Here is a 19,083-nt window from a genome sequence, read left to right as displayed (position 1 = left end):
TTTTTTTTTTTTGAGATGGACTCTTGCTCTGTCGCCCAGGCTGGAGTACAGTGGTGCAATCTCAGCTCACTGCAACTTCCGCCTCCTGGGTTCAAGAGATTCTCCTGCCTCAGCCTCCTGAGCAGCTGGGACTACACGTGCCTGCCACCACACCTGGCTAATTTTTTGTATTTTTAGTAGAGATGGGGTTTCACCGTGTTAGCCAGGATGGTCTTGATCTCCTGACCTCATGTTCCACCTGCCTCGGCCTCCCAAAGTGCTGGGATTCCAGGCGTGAGCCACCGAGCCCGGTCTGTCATAGGAATATTTTAAGTATCAAAAAATGGAGATAAGATAGAATCAGAAGATAAAACAGGCTCGGATAGAGGCCAAAAGAAGAATGTATTTGTTCCAGAGGAACAAAGGTAAATACCATCGTTTAATAGTTGAACTGGGACTCTGGATTCAAATACAGCTACTTCGGGTGGGTGTGGTGGCTCATGCCTATAATAATGGCACTTTGGGAGGCCAAGACAGGCAGATCGCTTACACCCAGGAGCTCCAGACCAACCTGCGCAACGTAGCGAAACCCTATCTTTACAAAAAATACAAAAAACTAGCCAGGAGTGGTGGTGCATGCCTGAAGCCTCAGTTACCGAGGAGGTTGAGATGGGAGGACCAACCAAACCCAGGAGGTCGAGGCTGCAGCTGTGACTGCACCACTATACTCCAGTCTGGATGACAGAGTGAGACTCTGTCTCAAAAAACAAACAAACAAACAAACCCAGCAACTTGGAGGTCAAGGGAAAATCTTGGTTTATGGAATAATCTCCTCCTTGCTCTCACTCTTTTAAGTCATGAGGATTTTAGTGTGAGGTATGGGGAGACGTCGGGAGGTTTTGACAAAGCCCTACCTTTTATCCTCTCTTCCATCTAGAAGCCATTCTTTCTCCACCTACCTTCAGCTACGCTTTTCCCTAGGCCAGATGTTGTTTAATCATTAAATTTTTTAATAGGCTTACGTATAGGCCAGATTTTAAACCTCAATTCCTTATTGATTAAAATACCCTTCAGCTGGGCACAGTGGCTCATGCCTATAATCCTAGCACTTTGGGAGGCCAAGGCAGGAGGATCACTGGAGCCCAAGAGTTCAAGACCAGCCTAGGCAACATACCAAGACCCCATCTCAAAAATATAAATAAAAATAAAATATTCGTCTCTTGAAGTAACCTAGATTCTTGAAGTAAAAATGGAAGAATGGAACTGTGCTGACCTAGGTAGCACAATGCTGGGAAGATCATTTCTGTTCCCTTTCCAGTGTCTAGATGTGACCTGTTTCCTTCCGACAGGGGTCGCCAGAGGCCATAGGGACCAAGGCCAGGCTTCTAGGAGGTGGCTCCAGGAAGGCGGCCGAGAATGTGAGTGCAAAGGTCAGTAACTCAGCATCAACAACAGCGATGGCATCACAATGACCCCAGCTCTTTCCCTTGGGCCCCTCTGAGACCAATGCAGATGTTATCTCAGCTGACCTCACCCATTCCCCTCTCCACAACCTGCCACATGTAGCACCCGTGCCCGCTTTCTTCCTGACTCTCAGGCAAAAACTGGACTTCTCCAAGGTCTAGGGGGAAAGCCAGCCAATGTCAGGCTGCCCCCTGCCCCTTATCCTTTTCCTAAAGAACCCAAGGCTACCGCCCAAAAGGCTTTTTATTTTTTCCTGGCCTTCCAAAAGCTTCCTGAATCCTATTCTCAGCCTTATTTTACTCATAGGTAAGACTGAAAGCAGAGCAGCAAAATGGCTTCCCCAAGAGAAAGCAGCCACTGGAAAGCAGACACCCAAGCCTTACTCCTCATTCTTTGGAGTAATGATATTCTGATGCACCTTGCAAACCTGCCACCAAACCCTTGCCCAAACAGGTCAGGAAAAACAACTCAGAAATACTGGCATTCAAATAGCTGGATGGACACTGTTCTGTGTTGACCCCTTTTCCCACTCCATTGCAGTAGAAATTCAAGGCACAGAAGATGGCGATTAAAGCGCCGAGACGGGCGGATCACGAGGTCAGGAGATCGAGACCATCCTGGCTAACACGGTGAAACCCCGTCTCTACTAAAATACAAAACTAGCCGGGCGAGGTGGCGGGCGCCTGTAGTCCCAGCTACTCGGGAGGCTGAGGCAGGAGAATGGCGTAAACCCGGGAGGCGGAGCTTGCAGTGAGCTGAGATCCGGCCACTGCACTCCAGCCCGGGCGACAGAGCGAGACTCCGCCTCAAAAAAAAAGAAAAAAAAAAAAAAGCTTCGTCCTACTCCCTCCTATCATATGTGTTAACTCTCCCGTCTAAGCAGCAGTGCTGTTGTTTCAGATTGGTTCCTGAGAGCCCCGAGAAGAAAAGTCATGACAGTTTCTGGGCTGCCAAAGAAGCAGTGTCCCTGTGATCACTTCAAGGGCAATGTGAAGAAAACAAGTAAGTTTGCAGAGGATGATTTTCCTTATACCACAGTCACTCCGTGGAATCACTAGGGATGAAGCACGGTTGAGAATAGAAAAAAGAGGTGAAATTAAGACCAGGATAAGCACACAACTCAGCCCTTTCTACTCAATGTCAACTTGTCAGGAAATAGGAAGAGCAGGAAAAGCAGGATACAATTCTCCTGATACTGGAAAGGTTTAACCAAATTCTTAGATTTTAAAACCTCACTTTTACCAAAGTAGGGGTAGATGGGGCTGTTGGAGACCTGGTCATTAACCTCTGAAGATTACATCAGTGTCAGCATCAAACAGAATTTGACTCCTCCCTAGTCTAGCAGTTTTGTGTTTGTTGTTTTGTTCTGTTTTTTGAGTGGGGGTCTTGCTCTGTTGCTCAGGTTGGTCTCAAACTCCTGGGCTCAAGTGATCCTCCCACCTCAGCCTCCCAAGGATCTGGGATTAGAGGTACACACCACCATACCCAGTTTAGTCTACCAGTTTTTAAGTGTCATATTAAAAAGCATATTGGCAGCCGGGCACAGTGGCTCACGCCTGTAATCCCAGCACTTTGGAAGGCCAAGGCAGGTGGATTGCTTGAGGCCAGGAGTTCAAGACCAGCCTGGCCAACATGGTGAAACCCTGTCTCTACTAAAAATATAAAAATTACCTGGGCATAGTGGTGCATGCCTGTAATCCCAGCTGCTCGGGAGTATGAGGCATGAGAATTCCTTGAATCCAGGAGGCGGAGGCTGCAGGGAGCTGAGATCACGCCACTGCACTCCAGCCTGGGCGACAGAGTGAGACTCTGTCTCAAAAAAACAACAACAACAAAAAAACTAAATTGGCAAACGTTAAACTGATTGATATTATGATATTATCAAGAATGGGATATACCAGGATCCTTATACACTATTGACAGAAGTAAAATAAATTTGGCTGTATCAAAATTGTAAATGAGTATAATAACTTTAATCTAGTAATCTCACTTTAGGAAATCTCAACAATAGAATACTAGCATGGATGCTCAAAGATATAGGTACAAGAATATTACTTATAGCGGTATTTGTATTGACAAATAAACGGGGGAAATTTTCTTCAAAGGCAAATTGGGAAAACCTAATTACTGTCAAAAATAATTAGGTAAACCAGGGGCAGTGGCTCAAGCCTATAATCCTAGCTACTCAGGAGGCTGAGGCAGGAGGACCCAGTAAGCCAAGGAGCTCAAGACCAGCCTCGGCAACATAGCGAGATCCTGTCTCTAAAATAAATATAATAATAATAATAATAAGATAAATCATTATGTGTTGGCTGGAAAGATATCCACAATATATTAATGAAAAAAACGAGGTAGAGACCCCCTATTTCACATCCTTCGTTAACATAAATTTCAGGTGGATTACAGATCTAAATTTGAAAAACAAATTTACAAGGAAATACAGGAGAATATATTCACAACCTTGAGGTATGAAAGCCTTTCTTAAACAAATTACAAAATGCATAAACCATAAAGTAAAAGAGTAAATAAATCTGACTTCACTGCAATTAATAAGTTTTAATCATCAAAAGAATAAAATGACAAGCTGCCTACTAGGAGATGATATCTGTAATATATATAACCTTCAAAGGATTAGTAGTCAGAATACTTATATAAGGAATTTCTACAGACCAGTGAGAGGAGGGCAGGAAATACAACAAACGGGCAAAAATACTTGAATGGCCACTTCACAGATGATGAAACCCAAACAGCTAATAAACATATGCAATGGCACTCAACCTTATTTTTACAAGGAAAATGTGAATTAAAACTAAAGTGAGGGCAGGTGCAGTGGCTCATGCCTGTAATCCCAGCACTTTGGGAGGCCAAGGCAGGGGGATAACCTAAGATCAAGCGTTTAAGACCAACCTGGCCAACATGGTGAAACCCCATCTCTACTTAAAATACAAAAAAAGTAGCCAGGTGTGATGGTGCACATCTGTACTCCCAGCTACTCAGGAGGCTGAGGAAGGAGAATTATTTTAACCCTGCACTGCAGAGGTTGCAGTGAGTCAAGATCACGCCATTATACTCCAGCCTGGCCAACATAGTAAAATCCTGTCTCTATTAAAAATACAAAAATTAGCCAGCCATAGTGGCAGGCACCTGTAATCCCAGCTACTCGGGAGGCTGAGGTAGGAGAATCACTTGAACCCGGGAGGCAGAGGTTGCAATGAGCTGAGATCGTGCCACTGCACTCCATCCAGCCTGGGCGATAGAGCAAGATTCCGTCTCCAAAATAAAAAATAAAAAGAAATAAATGTTAAAAATGTTTTTAACACTAGCCTCTCCCCTTTATTTGCACCCTAGGACACCAAAGGCACCACAGAAAGCCAAACAAGCATTCCAGAGCCTGCCAGCAATTTCTCAAACAATGTCAGCTAAGAAGTTTTGTTCTGCCTTTGTAGGAGCTCTGAGCTCCCACTCTTCCTATTAAACATTCTCAGTCAAGAAGACAGTGAGCACACCTACCAGACACTCTTCTTCTCCCACCTCACTCTTCCACTGTACCCACCCCTAAATCATTCCAGTGCTCTCAAAAAGCATGTTTCTCAAGATCATTTTGGTTGTTGCTCTCTCTAGTACCTTCTTCTCTCGTCAGTCTTATCCTGTGCCCTCCCCTTACCCAGGCTTAGGCTTAACTATCTGAAAGATTCCAGGAAAGTGTAGCTTCCCAGCTGGTGTCATTTAACCTAAATACAATCAGGAAAGTAGCAAACAGAAGTCAATAAATATTTTTAAATGTAACAGATCAAAATTGTTTCTTTCAAATGGGGTCTGCCAATTCACATCCAGATGATCCATTTTACTCTATTCACTGCAGACTGAATGCAGATTCTACACATACTTCTCCCCACCAAGACCCTCACTCTATCTCCATTGGCCTACTTGTTCATCTTTCACTCATTCAACAAATCTTTGTGAGGTAAGAGCTAGGTGGGACAAAAAAAAAAGTATACCAATGAACCAGACTTGGTCTTACTAAAGATAATATAGGTTCCAAAAAAAAAAAAAAAAACTTGGCACAGTTTCTTAGCACTTAGGCAGCCTTTGGTATTTATAACTAATATCATCACCATTACCATCATCATTATCAGTTATCGTCATCAGTGGTCACTGTCTTTGAGTTTCCAATCTAGTACAGGATCATAGTTCAGGGCTAGAGAGATGGCATGCAGTATCTCAAATGTCATTCAGAAGGGCCTCAAGCTATAAAGATGGGAGGCATGACATTAATTTTTAGCATGGGAATTAAATGATCAGAGTGACAATATAAGGAAATTAAACTGCCAACCTGGCTGGGCGTGGTGGGTCACACCTGTAATCCCAGCACTTTGGGAGGCCTGGGGCGGGAGGGTGGCAGGTGGATCACTTAAGGTCAGGAGTTCAAGACCAGCCTGGCCAACATGGCAAAACCCCATCTCTACTAAAAATACAAAAATTAGCCAGGCGTGGTGGTGCGTGCCTGTAGTCCCAGCTACTTGGGAGGCTGAGGCAGGAGAGTCACTTCAGCCCAGGAGGTGGAGGTTTCAGTGAGCCAAAATGGCACCACTGCACTCCAGCCTGGGGAACAGAGCAAGACTCTGTCTCAAATAAATAAATAAATAAATAATCTGGCAACCATTTGTAGGAAGGAACAAAGAAGGAAATAATTATTACAACAACTACAGAGACTGCCCCCTGAATGACGCTTTCCTCAAACATCAGGAGAGAGAAAAAAGGAACACTTATCCAGCATCTGGCTTCTATCATCCCAGATGACACAGAAGCCTAAACTGGGGTGCTTGCCTTATGAGAAGAAACACTTTAACTGAGTGGTGGGTGGGGTGGGGCCCTGGGGCCCTATTTATGACACAAGAGAGCAAGCCCCTCCCTTCTTGTAAGAGAGTGCTGGGCACATAGCCTCCTCCTATTCCTAATCCTCCCACCAAAGAAAGAGGCACAGAGTTCACTACTTAGTGGGGGCCAGCTGTGATCGGCCCACTGCCAGCTGCCTTAAAAAGGAAGACCAGTGATGCCAGGATGGAGTGAAACCCAAGGGAACATGCCATCATGAGGAATCAGTGAGATATCTGTGAAGAGAGAGGGCTGGGTGGGAGCCCAGAAGGATGAAACCTGGAAGATCAATATCTCCCGTGAGGGAAGTAACAATGGAGCCAGGTTCTAAGTCAGCATCTAGGCCAGACTGGCAACCTGAGCCACACCAGAGGCCTATAACCACGCCAGAGCCAGAAAAGACACCCATAGCCCAGCCAGAATCGAAGACCCAACAGGAGCCTGATTCAAGGCAAAGACCCCTCACCCAGCAGGAGACCCCTGCACAACATGATGCTGAATCCCAGAAGGATCCTAGAGCCCAACAAAAATCTGCTTCACAAGAGGAATTTCTTGCCCCACAGAAGCCTACACCACAGCAATCACCTCACGTCAAAAGGGTGCCCCTCACTCAACAGGAACCAGCCTCCCAGCAGGGACCTGGGCTAGGAAAAGAATCTACAACTCAACAGGAGCCAGTATTGAGAGAAAGACATGTAGCCCAGCCAGGGTCTGGGCCAGGAGAGCCACCTCCAGTTCAACAAGAAGCTGAATCAACACCTGCAGCCCAGGCTAAACCTAGAGCCAAAAGGGAGCCATCTGCTCCGACTGAATCTACATCCCAAGAGACACCTGAACAGTCACACCAGCAAACAACTCCAGTCCAGGGAGCCAAATCCAAGCAAGGATCTTTGATAGAGCTGGGATTTCTAACAAAACTGCAGGAACTATCCAAACAGCGATCAGCCCTAGAGTGGAAGGCACTTTCTGAGTGGGTCACAGATTCTGAGTCAGAATCAGAGGTGGGATCATCTTCAGACACAGAGTCTCTAGCCACGATGGGTGGAATGGTGGCCCAGGGAGTGAAGCTACCCTTCAAAAGAAAATCTGGTTATAAAGTGATGTCAGGATATGGTGGGATGTCGCCACATAAGAAAACCAGTGCCCAGAATCACAGACACTACCAGGATACAGGTGAGTTTGAACCTGGAGGAATTGAAGCCTCTCAGGGACAGTCATTCATTTACGTAAGAAATACTAAAAACTTACGGTGTATCAGGTTAGCTCTGGTCATCCTTCAACAATCCTGAGATAAAGATCAACATCCCCATTATTTAAAAAAAAAAAAAAAAAAAGTCGGGCATAGTGGCTCACGCCTGTAATCCCAGCACTTTGGGAGGCCAAGGCAGGTGGATTGCTTGAGGCCAAGAGTTCAAGATCATCCTAGCCAAGATGGTGAAACACCGTCTCTACTAAAAATACAAAAATTAGCCAGGCATGGTGGCGGGTGCCTGTAATCCCAGCTACTCAGGAGGATGAGCAGAGAATCGCTTGAACCCGGGAGGTAGAGGTTGCAATGAGCCGAGATCACCCCATTGCACTGCAGCCTGGGCGACAGAGTAAGACTCCATCTCAAAAAAAGAAAAAACGAAGTCTCACTCTGTCGCCCAGGCTGGAGTGCAGTGGCATGATCACGGCTCACTGCAGCCTCAAACTCCTGGGCTCAAGCGATCCTCCTACCTCAGCCTCCCGAGTAGCTGGGACTACAGGTGCACCACCATACATTTTTTTAGAGACATGGGCTCGCTATGTTGCCCAGGCTGGTCTCGAACTCCTGGCCCCAAGCAAGCCTCCCACCTTGGCCTCCCAAAGTGCTGAGATTACAGGCATGAGCCACCGAGCAACTGGCCAACATCCTCATTTTATAAATGAGGACACTGAGGCAGAACAACAAAGAAGTAAAGGTTCTTGCACAGGGCTATGCAGTTAGGAAGTGGCAAAGTCAGGATTTGAAGCCGGGGTCTTTCTCCCCTGGACCAGGCTCCCTCCCTACAGAGGATTTGGGGAAAATCAAATCCCAGAGTGGGAAGGCACTCTGGGCTAGGGACCAGGAGACCAGGAAAGTGGCCCTCTTGCCAGTATTCATTCATCCATCCACAGAAACTAACCGAGCACCAGCTCTGGGGCAGACACAGGCATAAGTCCCAGCAGTACAATGCCAGATGGAACCTTACCCTTCTGGAGTTTCCATGCAGGCTAGGCAGAACATCGGGGCATCAGCAGTCCCTCAGTTTACCAGATCTGTCCTCTGCTGCCAGGAAGACACCTGCTTCCTGCCAGGTTGCCTCCATAGGGGACTCAGTCCAGCCAGGCGGAATGGCCTTGCAGGTTGTGTTCTCAGCAAGGAGGAGCTGGGAGGAGGTGCAGGAGCCGCCAAGGTCTCAGGCAAGGTCAGGGGCTGACGGCAGGAAAGTTGGGGGAGCAGCATCAGAAGATAACGGGCCCAAGGCTCTGGGCTTGCTGCAGGTGCTCTCTCGCCTTCTCCGCCTCTTCACAGTGCCCAGTGCTGCCCCCTGCCTGCTTCATAGGAGCCCCAGGAAGCTCCGATATTCCTTCTCTAGGCTCAAAACCCCTGCCATGGAGAAGGGAGGAATGCAAGTTTTATCTGTGGAACTGGAGGTTACTTGTTGAAGTCCCCTGACGTGGGGGGGAAAAGCAACGCAGCCCTAATCCGGAAGTTGAGGGCATCTGTGAGGCCCTGGTCCAGAGGGCAGGCAATGGCGGCCCCACCGCCCAGAGGCCAGTCCGTCCTGTCTCTCCCAGAGCTGATAAGAGGATAACGCGTTTCTCAGAGCCGGGGCTGGTGGGTATGCTTTGAGAGGGAAGGAGGAGGGGCAGCAGGCAAAGACAGGGATTGAGGCCTGCTCTCCCCAGTGCTGAGGATGGAAAGCTGTTTCTCCAGGCCTCCAGAACACAGTCTCAAAGGATGCCCGCTCCACACCGCCACGGCGGGCGAGGCCGCCTCTCAGGCGGTCCAGAAGCAGTTAGCTGTGTGCGTGTGCGCAAGCCTCGAGCCTCCTCTGTTTCCCGCCTTTTCTCAGGCATGCGTCGTTCCCTCTACCTCCGCTCTTGGGCCGGCCCGCGGCGTGAAGCTAGTGCGCAGGCGCCTCGCCGCCACCACCACCCACCACCCCCATTCTCGGGAGCATGGACTGGGGGGCGGAGACAGAAGGAGAAAGATCCCCCAGGAAAAGCGCAATAGGAGAACTAGGAGACAGGAGAGGGAAGGCGGGGCTCCCTCCTCCAACGGCTGTCAGGCACAGCCACGCCTCCAGCGCTGGCGCCCCGCCTCGTCTTTGAGTTGGCAGAGGACCTGGCCCGCCCCCACCCCAGGCAGAGGCCCAGAGGCGCCCCACTTTCACCCCTTCAAAAGGTGGGCCAGGCCGCGTTCTAGGGGATCCCACCCTGGGAAGGTGAGTGGGATGGCGAGACTGAGCCAGCACATGGGAGGCTTCCCAGCACGTGGGAAGATCGGGACTTCCCTGCTGGGGTGCTCCCCACGGGGCTCCGCACCAGTCCTGCAGGAAGGACGCTTTTCGCCGCCCCAGGGCTTCCTTTTGTTGGCCGCGAGCCCTTTAATGCGCGATAGGGGGCGGAGCCAGATCTTAAATTCTGGCGGTTGGGGGCGGAGCACGGCAGCGGAGGGAGACCAGGATTGGCTAGGGAGCAGGACCCAGAGAATAGCAAGTTCGGGATTGGGTAATAGGGGGGCCCGACGGTAGTGTGTAGCGAGGATTGGCCCTCCGGGCAGGGCCTCGCGGCTGGAATTGGCCCCCGCGCAAGGACCGCGGGGAATTGATGGAGTCGGCCGGTGGCATGGAACCCGCCGAGGCCGCTATGGCCCCGGCCTCGAAGAATGCCAAAGAGAGCTCGAGGAGCCGCGGTCGCCGGCGGTGGCGAAAAGGCAAGGCCAAAGGTGAGCGCGCGGAGACCGGCAGCAGCCCAGAAGGAACCTCGTACATCCTGCGGGGGAGTGGGGACAGCGTGGACTGGCCCACTGCCACGAGGAGTTGGGGGGGGGGTCCGCGGACTGGCCCATTGCCGCTTGCGGGGAAAACGGGATGATCCACTGTGAGAAGGGGGTGATGTGAGAGCCGAGAGGCCCACCTTGGCACAGGGACTAGCTGACGCCCGGATCGGCTTGGGAGCAGAGTCCGGAATGCGAGCCTCGTGGACCAAGGTTCCCGCTCGGATTCCATATTCGCCGTGTGACCAAGGGCAACGGCTGCCCTCAGTGTTTTTCTACCTGGGGAATGGTTCAAGCGCCGATGTTCAGGGCTCCAGCGCTCTTGAGAGGATAAGGGGGAAGGAGGTTAGCAGGTGTTACTCAAACAGGAAGTCTAGGGGTGAGTCAAGGAGAGGTAGGAGGAAGGGGTACCCATAGTGGAGAGTGCAGCGGGGCCAGTAAAGCTCATCGCAGTCCCGGCCTCCCACTCGGCAAGTCAGTCCATCCATCCATCCATTCATTGTCAGCCCACCTGCTTCAGCCGGCTCCACTGTGGCCTAGCCCTGACCCCTACCCTTTCCAGGACAAGTGGCCCTGGCTTGGCTTCAGACCTGCACACCTGCCTCAGGAAAAGGGAAGGCCTGATTTCTCTAGGGTGTCACATTATTTTCAGGTCTCAAAAGGCGGAACAAAGGCTGACAGACCAACAGAAATGCTGCAAGCCTCAGGCAGGGGCAGGTCCTCAGTTACAAGCAGTTATCAATCAGCATGGGGACCTGTGGGAAGTTCCCATGCAGGAAAGAAACTAACACCACCCCTCAGCCCCCCGGGACCCCAAACTCATTGCTTCCCCTGCCATAGAACACATCATTAGCCCAGAATAGACCTGGAGTTGGCTCCAGACACACGCAGGCTCAGACAGGCTCAGAGGGCAGACAAACTGAAGCCCAAGGGCACTCGCTGTCACAGCAAGACTCTGAGCGTCACACCAGCATAGCATACCCAGAGGCAGTACAGACTGTAGTTAAGAAACGTGGGCGTTGAAGATCTGGTTCCTCAGGCTGGGAGCTGTGATGTGCTGGACAGGAGACTCCCTCTTTCCCTGCCTCAGCTTTCTGAGCTCTAAAATGGGGATGATGATAGGAGTACCTCCTTTTGTGAGGTTAGAGTGAGTGTAGAGCATTTGGCACAGGCACACAGCAAACCCTCAGGAGAACTGAAGGTTATTGTTACTGTTAGTTCTCACTAGACAGTGAACATCCTAAAAGCAGGGCTGTATCTGCCTTGTTTACCCTGTACTTCCAGAGCTTGGTATGCCAGGCAAATGGGCACTCAAATATTTATTGGATTAATAAGTGAAGGAATGTGTGAACTGTAACAGCGATCATAATAATCATGCTTCCCTTGGGGTTGTCATGAGGAGTCAGAATCCAGTTGGGCAGGGCTCCCTGCAAAATGAGCCATTCACAAAGGCTCATTCCTGCAAACTCCAAGATTTGCCTGTCATTATTTCCTGAGGCCCCGCCCTCTTGCCAGGCTTTAGATAAATTAATCAGACCTCACTCCTGCCTCAAGGGCATCTGGGCTGGCTGGAGCAATCCTCGTCATCAGTTTCATCTTGCCAGTAACTGGATGAGGCTAGTGTCCTTATGATCATCCCATTTCCCAGATGACGACACTGGGGCTCTGAGGGACCAAGGCCGCCTAGGCTTCCTTACTTGGCCAGTGAGGGCAAAGAGATGGCTGCCCCAGCCTCCTCCAGGCAGGGAGTTTGTGGGCCCACAACTGCTGTGGGCCCAAATTTGATTCTGGGCCCAAGAGGTTCCAGTCACACAGATTCGTTCAGCAGACATTCATTGAACACTGAGCTGTGCCAGGCCTGGGCTCTCGGTAGCAAGAACAGCTTCACAGTTGAGCTGGGGACACAGATATTACTCAAATAAGACTATGATTGTAAACTGTGATAAATACAACAGAGAAAAATACCCTGGAAAGATAGAATTGGGAGGCTTCCCAAGGAGGCAATATTGGACCCAAGGATGGACAGGCGTTACGTGTGCAGGGGGCAGGCAGGGGAACAGAGTGGACAGGATGGAGAAAGACCTGAGGCTTGAGGAAGCATTGAGTTACAGTGCAGAGGGAGCTCAGCCAGGGCCAGGAGGAAGAGGAAGAGGAAATAGTGCAGGCAGGTTAAGAGAGGAGGATGGTAGCTGGGTACAGTGGCTCACACCTGTAATCCTGGCACTTTGGGAGGCCAAGGTGGGATCCAGCACCAAACTGCTTGAATCCAGCAGTTTGAGGCCAGCATGGGCAACATAGCAAGATCCCATCTCTACCAAAAATACAAACATTAGCCAGACATTGTCGGGTGTACCTGTAGTCCCAGCTACTTGGGAGGCTGAGGTGGGAGGATCAATTGAGCCCAGGAGGTTGAGGCTGCAGTGAGCTGTGATGGCACCACTGTACTCCAGCCTGGGCAACAATGAGACTTTGTCTCAAAAAGAGAGAGAGAGGGGAGGATGGTACCTGGCTTGGCAAGCCATGTCCAGGATTGGGGGCTTTATCCTGAAAGCAAGGGAGAGGGTGTTGAAGGGTTGGAAGTGTGTGAACAGATTCATGTTTTAGAAGGATCTTGTGGCTGCTATGCAGACAACAAATCAAAGAGAACAAAATCAGAACTATATAAAGAGCTGTCACAGTCACCCAGATAGTGATGCTACAGCCTGCACCAGGGAGGAGGCAGTGGAGGTGGGGAGAAGGATCAGGTTCCATAGGCCTTTGGTAGGCAGAGTGGGCAGGAAGGACTAGGGAATGGATTACATGGGAGTTGAAGTGTGGGGAAGTGGCCAGGATGACATCCTGGGTTCCAGCTTAAGCAAATGGGGAGAGGTTTGTTCTCAACACACATGCAGAGACCAAGACATGCACAAGCATGTATATCTGTTTATACATAAACAAATACGCCCACACAAGCTCACAGGCCAAGAGAAACAGAGACACAGATACATTCACAGGCTAAGAAACACACATAGGCCATGACACTTGCCTACAAACATTCATACCTTCAAATGTACCAGTGCCAACGGACACAGGCCAGGACACGCTAGCCATGACACATACCTGCAGAGGTGCATATGTACACGTGAATCCCAGACACCCTCACACCTGACAGAAAGCATATACTTTGAAGCACAGACAGAGGGAGCAGCACACGGAAACAGCAGAGATCAGCAGCGCTGCCCTGGAGCTGCCCCCTGCTGGCTGTGTGATCCCAAGTGATCATGTCACCTTTCTGTACCTCAATTTTGTCATCTGCCAAAAGGGATGATAATGGTCCCTCCCTCATGGGTTGTGGGGCAGGTGACATGAGTCACTTCACATACAACACATAAAGAAATCTCATCACTCCTTTGAGAATGAAAAAAAAAAACACACACAAGAAAAGAAATCCCAGCACTTTGGGAGACCGAGGTAGGAGGATTGCTTGAGCGTAGGAGTTTGAGACCAGTCTAGGCAACACAGCTAGATTTGATCCCTGTTTTTAAATTCACATACACACACACACACACACACACACACACACACACACACAGAAAGAGACCAGGCACTAGGCACGTAGAGACTGTTGGTGCAATGTTTGCTCTTTTATCCAGCCACTCATTGTCCCCGCCTGCATCTGATTCCAGGCTTCCTGGCTTCAGAAGCCTTTGCTTCCTCCCAGGCCCCAGACCTGACCCTTCCTCCATCCCCCATCCACCCCCACCCCACTTCCTTCCCCACCACCCTCCTTATTCCTGCTCAGTTTCCAGGAATCGGATTCAGCTGTCCAGAAACTCTTTAGGGCAAAGAAAGGTCCAGTGCCCAGTCAGTGGGACACCCCCCAAAGCCAAATCCCCTCTGCCCTACCTCTGCCCTAGTCTGCACCCACGGCCCCAGTGGGCCTGCCCCTGCCCCAGTGCCCTCTGCCAGGGATTCTTGGCAAGTTTCTGGCAGCCTTAACATCCCTTCCTGCCAGCTCCACCCAGCCTAGCCCTCAGGGAGCGGCCTGGAACAGGACAAAGGGCAGAGCCCTGGAGTCCCTAGTGCCTGGGTCCAGCCCCTTCCCCACTCCTTTGTGCAGTCACTTGTTTTGTCGGAAATGTCACCTCTCCTCATCTTTTTATTTTATTTTATTTTATTTTTGAGATGGAGTTTCACTCTTGTTGCTCAGGCTGGAGTGCAATGGGGCTCACCGCAACCTCCGTCTCCCGGGTTCAAGCAATTCTTCTGCCTCAGCCTCCCGGGTAGCTAGGACTACAGGCATGCGCCACCACACCCGGCTAATGTTGTATTTTTAGTAGAGATGGGGTTTCTCCATGTTGGCTAGGATGGTCTCGAACTCCCGACCTCAGGTGATCCACCTGCCTCGGCCTCCCAAAGTGCTGGGATTACAGGCGTGAGCCACCGCGCCCAGCCCCCACTCCTTACCTTAAAAGATCCCTACCAGCATGGATGCTACTACCACTTTACCAAGGGGTGACAGTGCACCAGGCACTGCCTAAGGGCTGAATAAAACAGGCAAAAGTCTCTGCCCTCAGGGAACTTACAATCTAGTGGGGAAGACAGAGAGCAAACAATATAAATTCAGGCATGTCTCAGCTATTTGGGGTTTGGTTCCTGACCACTTGATAAAGCGAGTCACACAAATTTGTTGGTTGCCCAGTGCATAGAAAAGTTATGTTCACACTATCCTATAGTCCATTAACATATATCTAAAAATACCATGTACTTTTTTTTTTTTTTTCTGTAGAGACAGAATCTCACTATGTTGCCCAGGCTGGTCTCGAACTCTTAGCCTCAAGTGAGCCTCCTGCCTTGACCTCCCAAAGTGCTGGGATTACAAGCATGAGCTACCACAGCTGGCCCCATACTATGCTAATGATCATCTGAGCCTTCAGCAAATCCTCATCTTTTTGCTGGTGGAGGGTCTTGCCCCAGTGGTAGTGGCTGCGGACTCACGAGGGTGGTGGTTGTGGAAAGTGGCTGTGGCAGTTTCTTAAAATAAGGTAACAATGAAGTTTTCTGCTTCAATTAACTCTTTCACAAAACAGTTCTCTGTAGCATGTGATGCTGTTTGATACCATTTTGGCCACAGTAGAACTTTCAAAATTGGGGTCAGGCCAGGCACAGTGGCTCACGCCTATTATCCCAGCACTTTGGGAGGCCGAGGTGGGCAAATCACCCAAGGTCAGGAGTTTGAGACCAGCCTGGCCAACATGGTAAAACCCCCTCTCTACTAAAAATTCTAAAATTAGCTGGGCATGGTGGCAGGCACCTGTGGTCCCAGTTACTTGGGAGGCTGAGGCAGGAGAATCACTCGAACCTGGAAGGCAGAGGTTACAGTGAGCCGAGATCGCACCATTGCACCCCAGTCTGGGTAACAAGAGCGAAACTTGTCTCAAAAAAAAAAAAAATGGGGTCAGTCCTGTCAAATCCTGCTGGTGCTTTTTCAACCAAGTCTATGTCATAGTCTAAATCCTTTGTTGCCATTATTCCTGGCTATCAAATGTATTTCTTTTTTTAATTTTTTTTTTTTTTGTAGATGGGGAGGGTCTCACTATGTTACCCAGGTTAATCTCAAACTGGTCTCAAGCTATCTTCCTACCTTGGCCTCCCAAAGTGCTACAAGTACAAGTGTGAGCTACCACACCCAGCCTACAAAATGCATTTCTATTTTAAAATGTATTTCTATTTTTTATTATTTAATAAGACTTAGAGCTAGGCATGGTGGCACATGCCTATAATCCCAGCTATTCAAGAGGCCAAGGCAGGAGGATCTCTTGAGGCCTAGAGTTCAAAACCAGCTACCGACGCAATGTCGTAAGACTCTGTCTCTAAAAACCTGAAAAAAAAAATGAACCGGGCATGGTGGTGCCCATCTGTAGTCCCCGCTACTCAGGAGGCTGCAGTGGGAGGATCACCTGAGCCCAGAAGTTCAAGGCTGCAGTGAGCTATGATCGCACCACTGCACTCCAACCCGGGTGACACAGCAGGAATCCATCTCTAAAACTGAAAATTTTAAAAATAATAATAACAAATAATAAGACTTAAAAGTGGAAATTATTCCTTGGCCGGTGGGCTGCAGAACAGATGATGTGTTAGCAGACAAGAAAACAACATTAATCCACTCGTATGGCTCCACCAGGGCTCTCTGGTGACCACGTGCATTGTCATTGAGAAATATTTTGTTTTTTTCTGTGCAGTCCGTCTCAACAGTGGGCTTGAAATATTCCGTAAACCATGCTATAAACAGACATGCTGTCATCTAGGCTTTGTTCCATTTAAGAGCACAGGCAGAGTACATTTGGCATAATCCTGAGGGCCCTAGGATTTCTGGAATGATAAATGAGCACTGACTTCAACTGAGTCACCAGCTGCATTAGCCCCTAATAAGGGGGTCAGCCTGGCCTTCAAGCTTTGGAGCCAGGCACTGACCTCCCCTCCAGCTATGAAAGTCCTAGATGGCATCTTCTTCCAATACGTGGTGGTTTCATCTACACTGAAAATATGTTGCTTAAGGCAGCCGTCTTCATCAATGATCTTGGCTAGATCTTCTGGATAACTTGCTGCAGCTCTTCCAGCAGCGCTTGCCACATCACCTTGCAATTTTTTTTTTTTTTTTTGGGACAAAGTTTCGCTCTTGTTGCTCAGGCTGGAGTGCAGTGGCACCATCTTGGCTCACTGTAAGCTCCGCCTCTCAGGTTCAAGTTATCCTCCTGCCTCAGCCTCCCAAGTAGCTGGGATTACAGGCAGGTACCACCACCATGCCCAGCTAATTTTTTGTATTTTAAGTAGACACGGGGTTTCTCCATGTTGGTCAGGCTGGTCTCAAACTCCTGACCTCAGGTGATCTGCCTGCCTCGGCCTCCCAAAGTGCTGGGATTACAGGCATGAGTCACGGTGCCCGGCTGTCATCCTGCGCTTTTATGTTACAGAGATGTCTTCTTTCCTTAAACCTCATGAATCCACCTCTGCTAGCTTCTAACCTTTTTTCTGCAGTTTCCTCACCTCTCTCACCCTTCATAGAATTGAAGAAGGATAGGGCTTTGCTCGGGATTAGGCTTTGGCTTAAGGAAATGTGGCTGGTTTGACCTTCTATCCAGACCATTCAAACTTTCTCCATATCCACAATAAGGCTGGTTCACTTTCTGTTTTTTTTTTTATTTTGCAGACGGAGTCTTGCTCTGTCGCCCAGGCTGGAGTGCAGTGGCATGATCTCGGCTCACTGCAAGCTCCTCCTCCCAGGTTCATGCCATTCTCCTGCCTCAGCCTCCCTAGTAGCTGGGACTACAGGTGCCCACCACCACACCTGGCTAATATTTTTGTATTCTTAGTAGAGACGGGGTTTCACCATGTTAGCCAGGATGGTCTCAATCTCCTGACCTCGTGATCTGCCCACCTTGGCCTCCCAAAGTGCTAGGATTACAGGCGTGAGCCACCACGCCCGGCCAAGGCTGGTTCACTTTCTTATCATTCACATGTTCACTGGAGTAGCACTTTTAACTACTTTCATGAATTTTTCCTTTGCATTCACAACTTGGCCAACTGGCAGAAGAAGCCTAGTTTTTAGCCTGTTTCAGCATTGGACATGTCTTCCTTACTAAGCTTAATCACTTCTAGCTTTTGATTTAAAGTGAGAGACACGAGACTTTTCTTTCACTTGAACACTTTGAGGTCATTGTAGGGTTGTTAATTGGCCAGATTTCTATTTTATTTTATTTTTTATTTTATTTCATTTATTGGAGACAGAGTCTCGCTCTATTGCCCAGGCTGGAGTACAATGGTGTGATCTTGGCTCACTACAACCTGCACCTCCTGGGTTCAAGCAATTCTTCTGCCACAGCCTCCCGAGTAGCTGGGATTACAGGCACACACCGCCATGCCTGGCTAATTTTTTATTTTTAGTAGAGATGGGGTTTCACCATGTTGGCCAGGCTGGTCTCAAACTCCTGACCTCAAGTGATCCACCCGCCTCAGCCTCCCAAAGTGCTGGGATTATAGGCGTGAGCCACCACACCCGGCCTCAATAGTGTACATCTCAGGGAATATGTGGGCTCGAGGAGAAGAGAGATGGGGGAAATGGCTGGTCAGTGGAGCAGTCAGAACACACAAAACATTAATCGGTAAAGTTCGCCCTCTTACGTGGACATGGTTGGTGGTGCCCCCAATTACAATAGTAACACCAGAGATCATTGATCACAGATCATCATAACAGATATAATAATAATGAAAAAGTGTGAAACACTGTGAAAATTACCAAAATGTGACACAGAGACACAAAGTGAACTCCTGCTGTCAGAAAAATGGTGCCAACAGACTTGTTTGAAACAGGGTTGCCACAAACCTTCAATTTGTAAAAAATGCAATACGTGCGAGGCACACACAGTAAAGCAAGGTATTCCTATAGTAAATTGTATAGTATGCCAGACGGTGACAAGTGCCGCAGAGAAAAATCACCCAATACACCATCTCAGGAAGGCCGAGTGAGCCCACAAAGCAAACCGCATGCAGAACACACGGGCCATGGCCCCACTTATAAACCCTGTCTCCCATCCTGAGCCAGCAGAACGGCCAAGTGCAGTTTCCAGATGAGGGAAACAGACTTATCCAGGGTTGCCAGCAAGGGCTTGGGCCATCATCCCATTTTCTTTCTTTCTTTCTTTCCTTCCTTCCTTCTTTCTTTCCTTCTTCTTTCCTTCTTTCTTTCTTTCTTTTTTTTTTTTTTTTTTTTGAGATGGAGC

At 49.1% G+C, this 19,083-nt stretch overlaps 2 protein-coding genes across 7 annotated transcripts in view; both read left to right on the top strand.

Moving 5' to 3' along the window:
- The window catches only part of CXCL17 (C-X-C motif chemokine ligand 17), a 14,225-nt gene extending 8,991 nt beyond the window's left edge, over positions 1–5,234 (top strand). The window contains exons 2-4 of the mRNA XM_017849861.1: positions 1,329–1,409; positions 2,344–2,445; positions 4,792–5,234. Of these exons, the coding sequence (XP_017705350.1) occupies positions 1,329–1,409; positions 2,344–2,445; positions 4,792–4,889 (281 nt within the window). The 3' untranslated portion in view covers positions 4,890–5,234. The remainder of the gene's footprint in view (positions 1–1,328; positions 1,410–2,343; positions 2,446–4,791) is intronic.
- Positions 5,235–6,361: 1,127 nt separating this feature from the next.
- LIPE (lipase E, hormone sensitive type) overlaps positions 6,362–19,083 on the top strand; it is a 22,881-nt gene continuing 10,159 nt past the window's right edge. For 3 of the 6 annotated variants that reach the window (XR_001881047.1, XM_017849857.1, XM_017849855.1), the window contains exon 1: positions 6,370–7,491. Coding sequence is in view for 5 of the 6 variants with exons in the window: in XM_017849857.1 (XP_017705346.1) it covers positions 6,591–7,491 (901 nt within the window). In the remaining variant the exon portion in view is untranslated. Of the gene's footprint in view, positions 7,492–8,973; positions 10,274–10,403; positions 10,704–19,083 lie in introns of those variants that run through there. The other 3 variants (XM_017849854.1, XM_017849859.1, XM_017849858.1) reach the window with 3 other exon arrangements.

This window comes from Rhinopithecus bieti, unplaced genomic scaffold (genome assembly GCF_001698545.2).
Source record: "Rhinopithecus bieti isolate Rb0 unplaced genomic scaffold, ASM169854v2 scaffold_33065, whole genome shotgun sequence".
NCBI classification, from domain to species: Eukaryota; Metazoa; Chordata; class Mammalia; order Primates; family Cercopithecidae; genus Rhinopithecus; species Rhinopithecus bieti.
The sequence above is the reverse complement of the archived record's forward strand: the minus strand, read 5'-3'. Positions and strand labels throughout refer to the sequence as shown.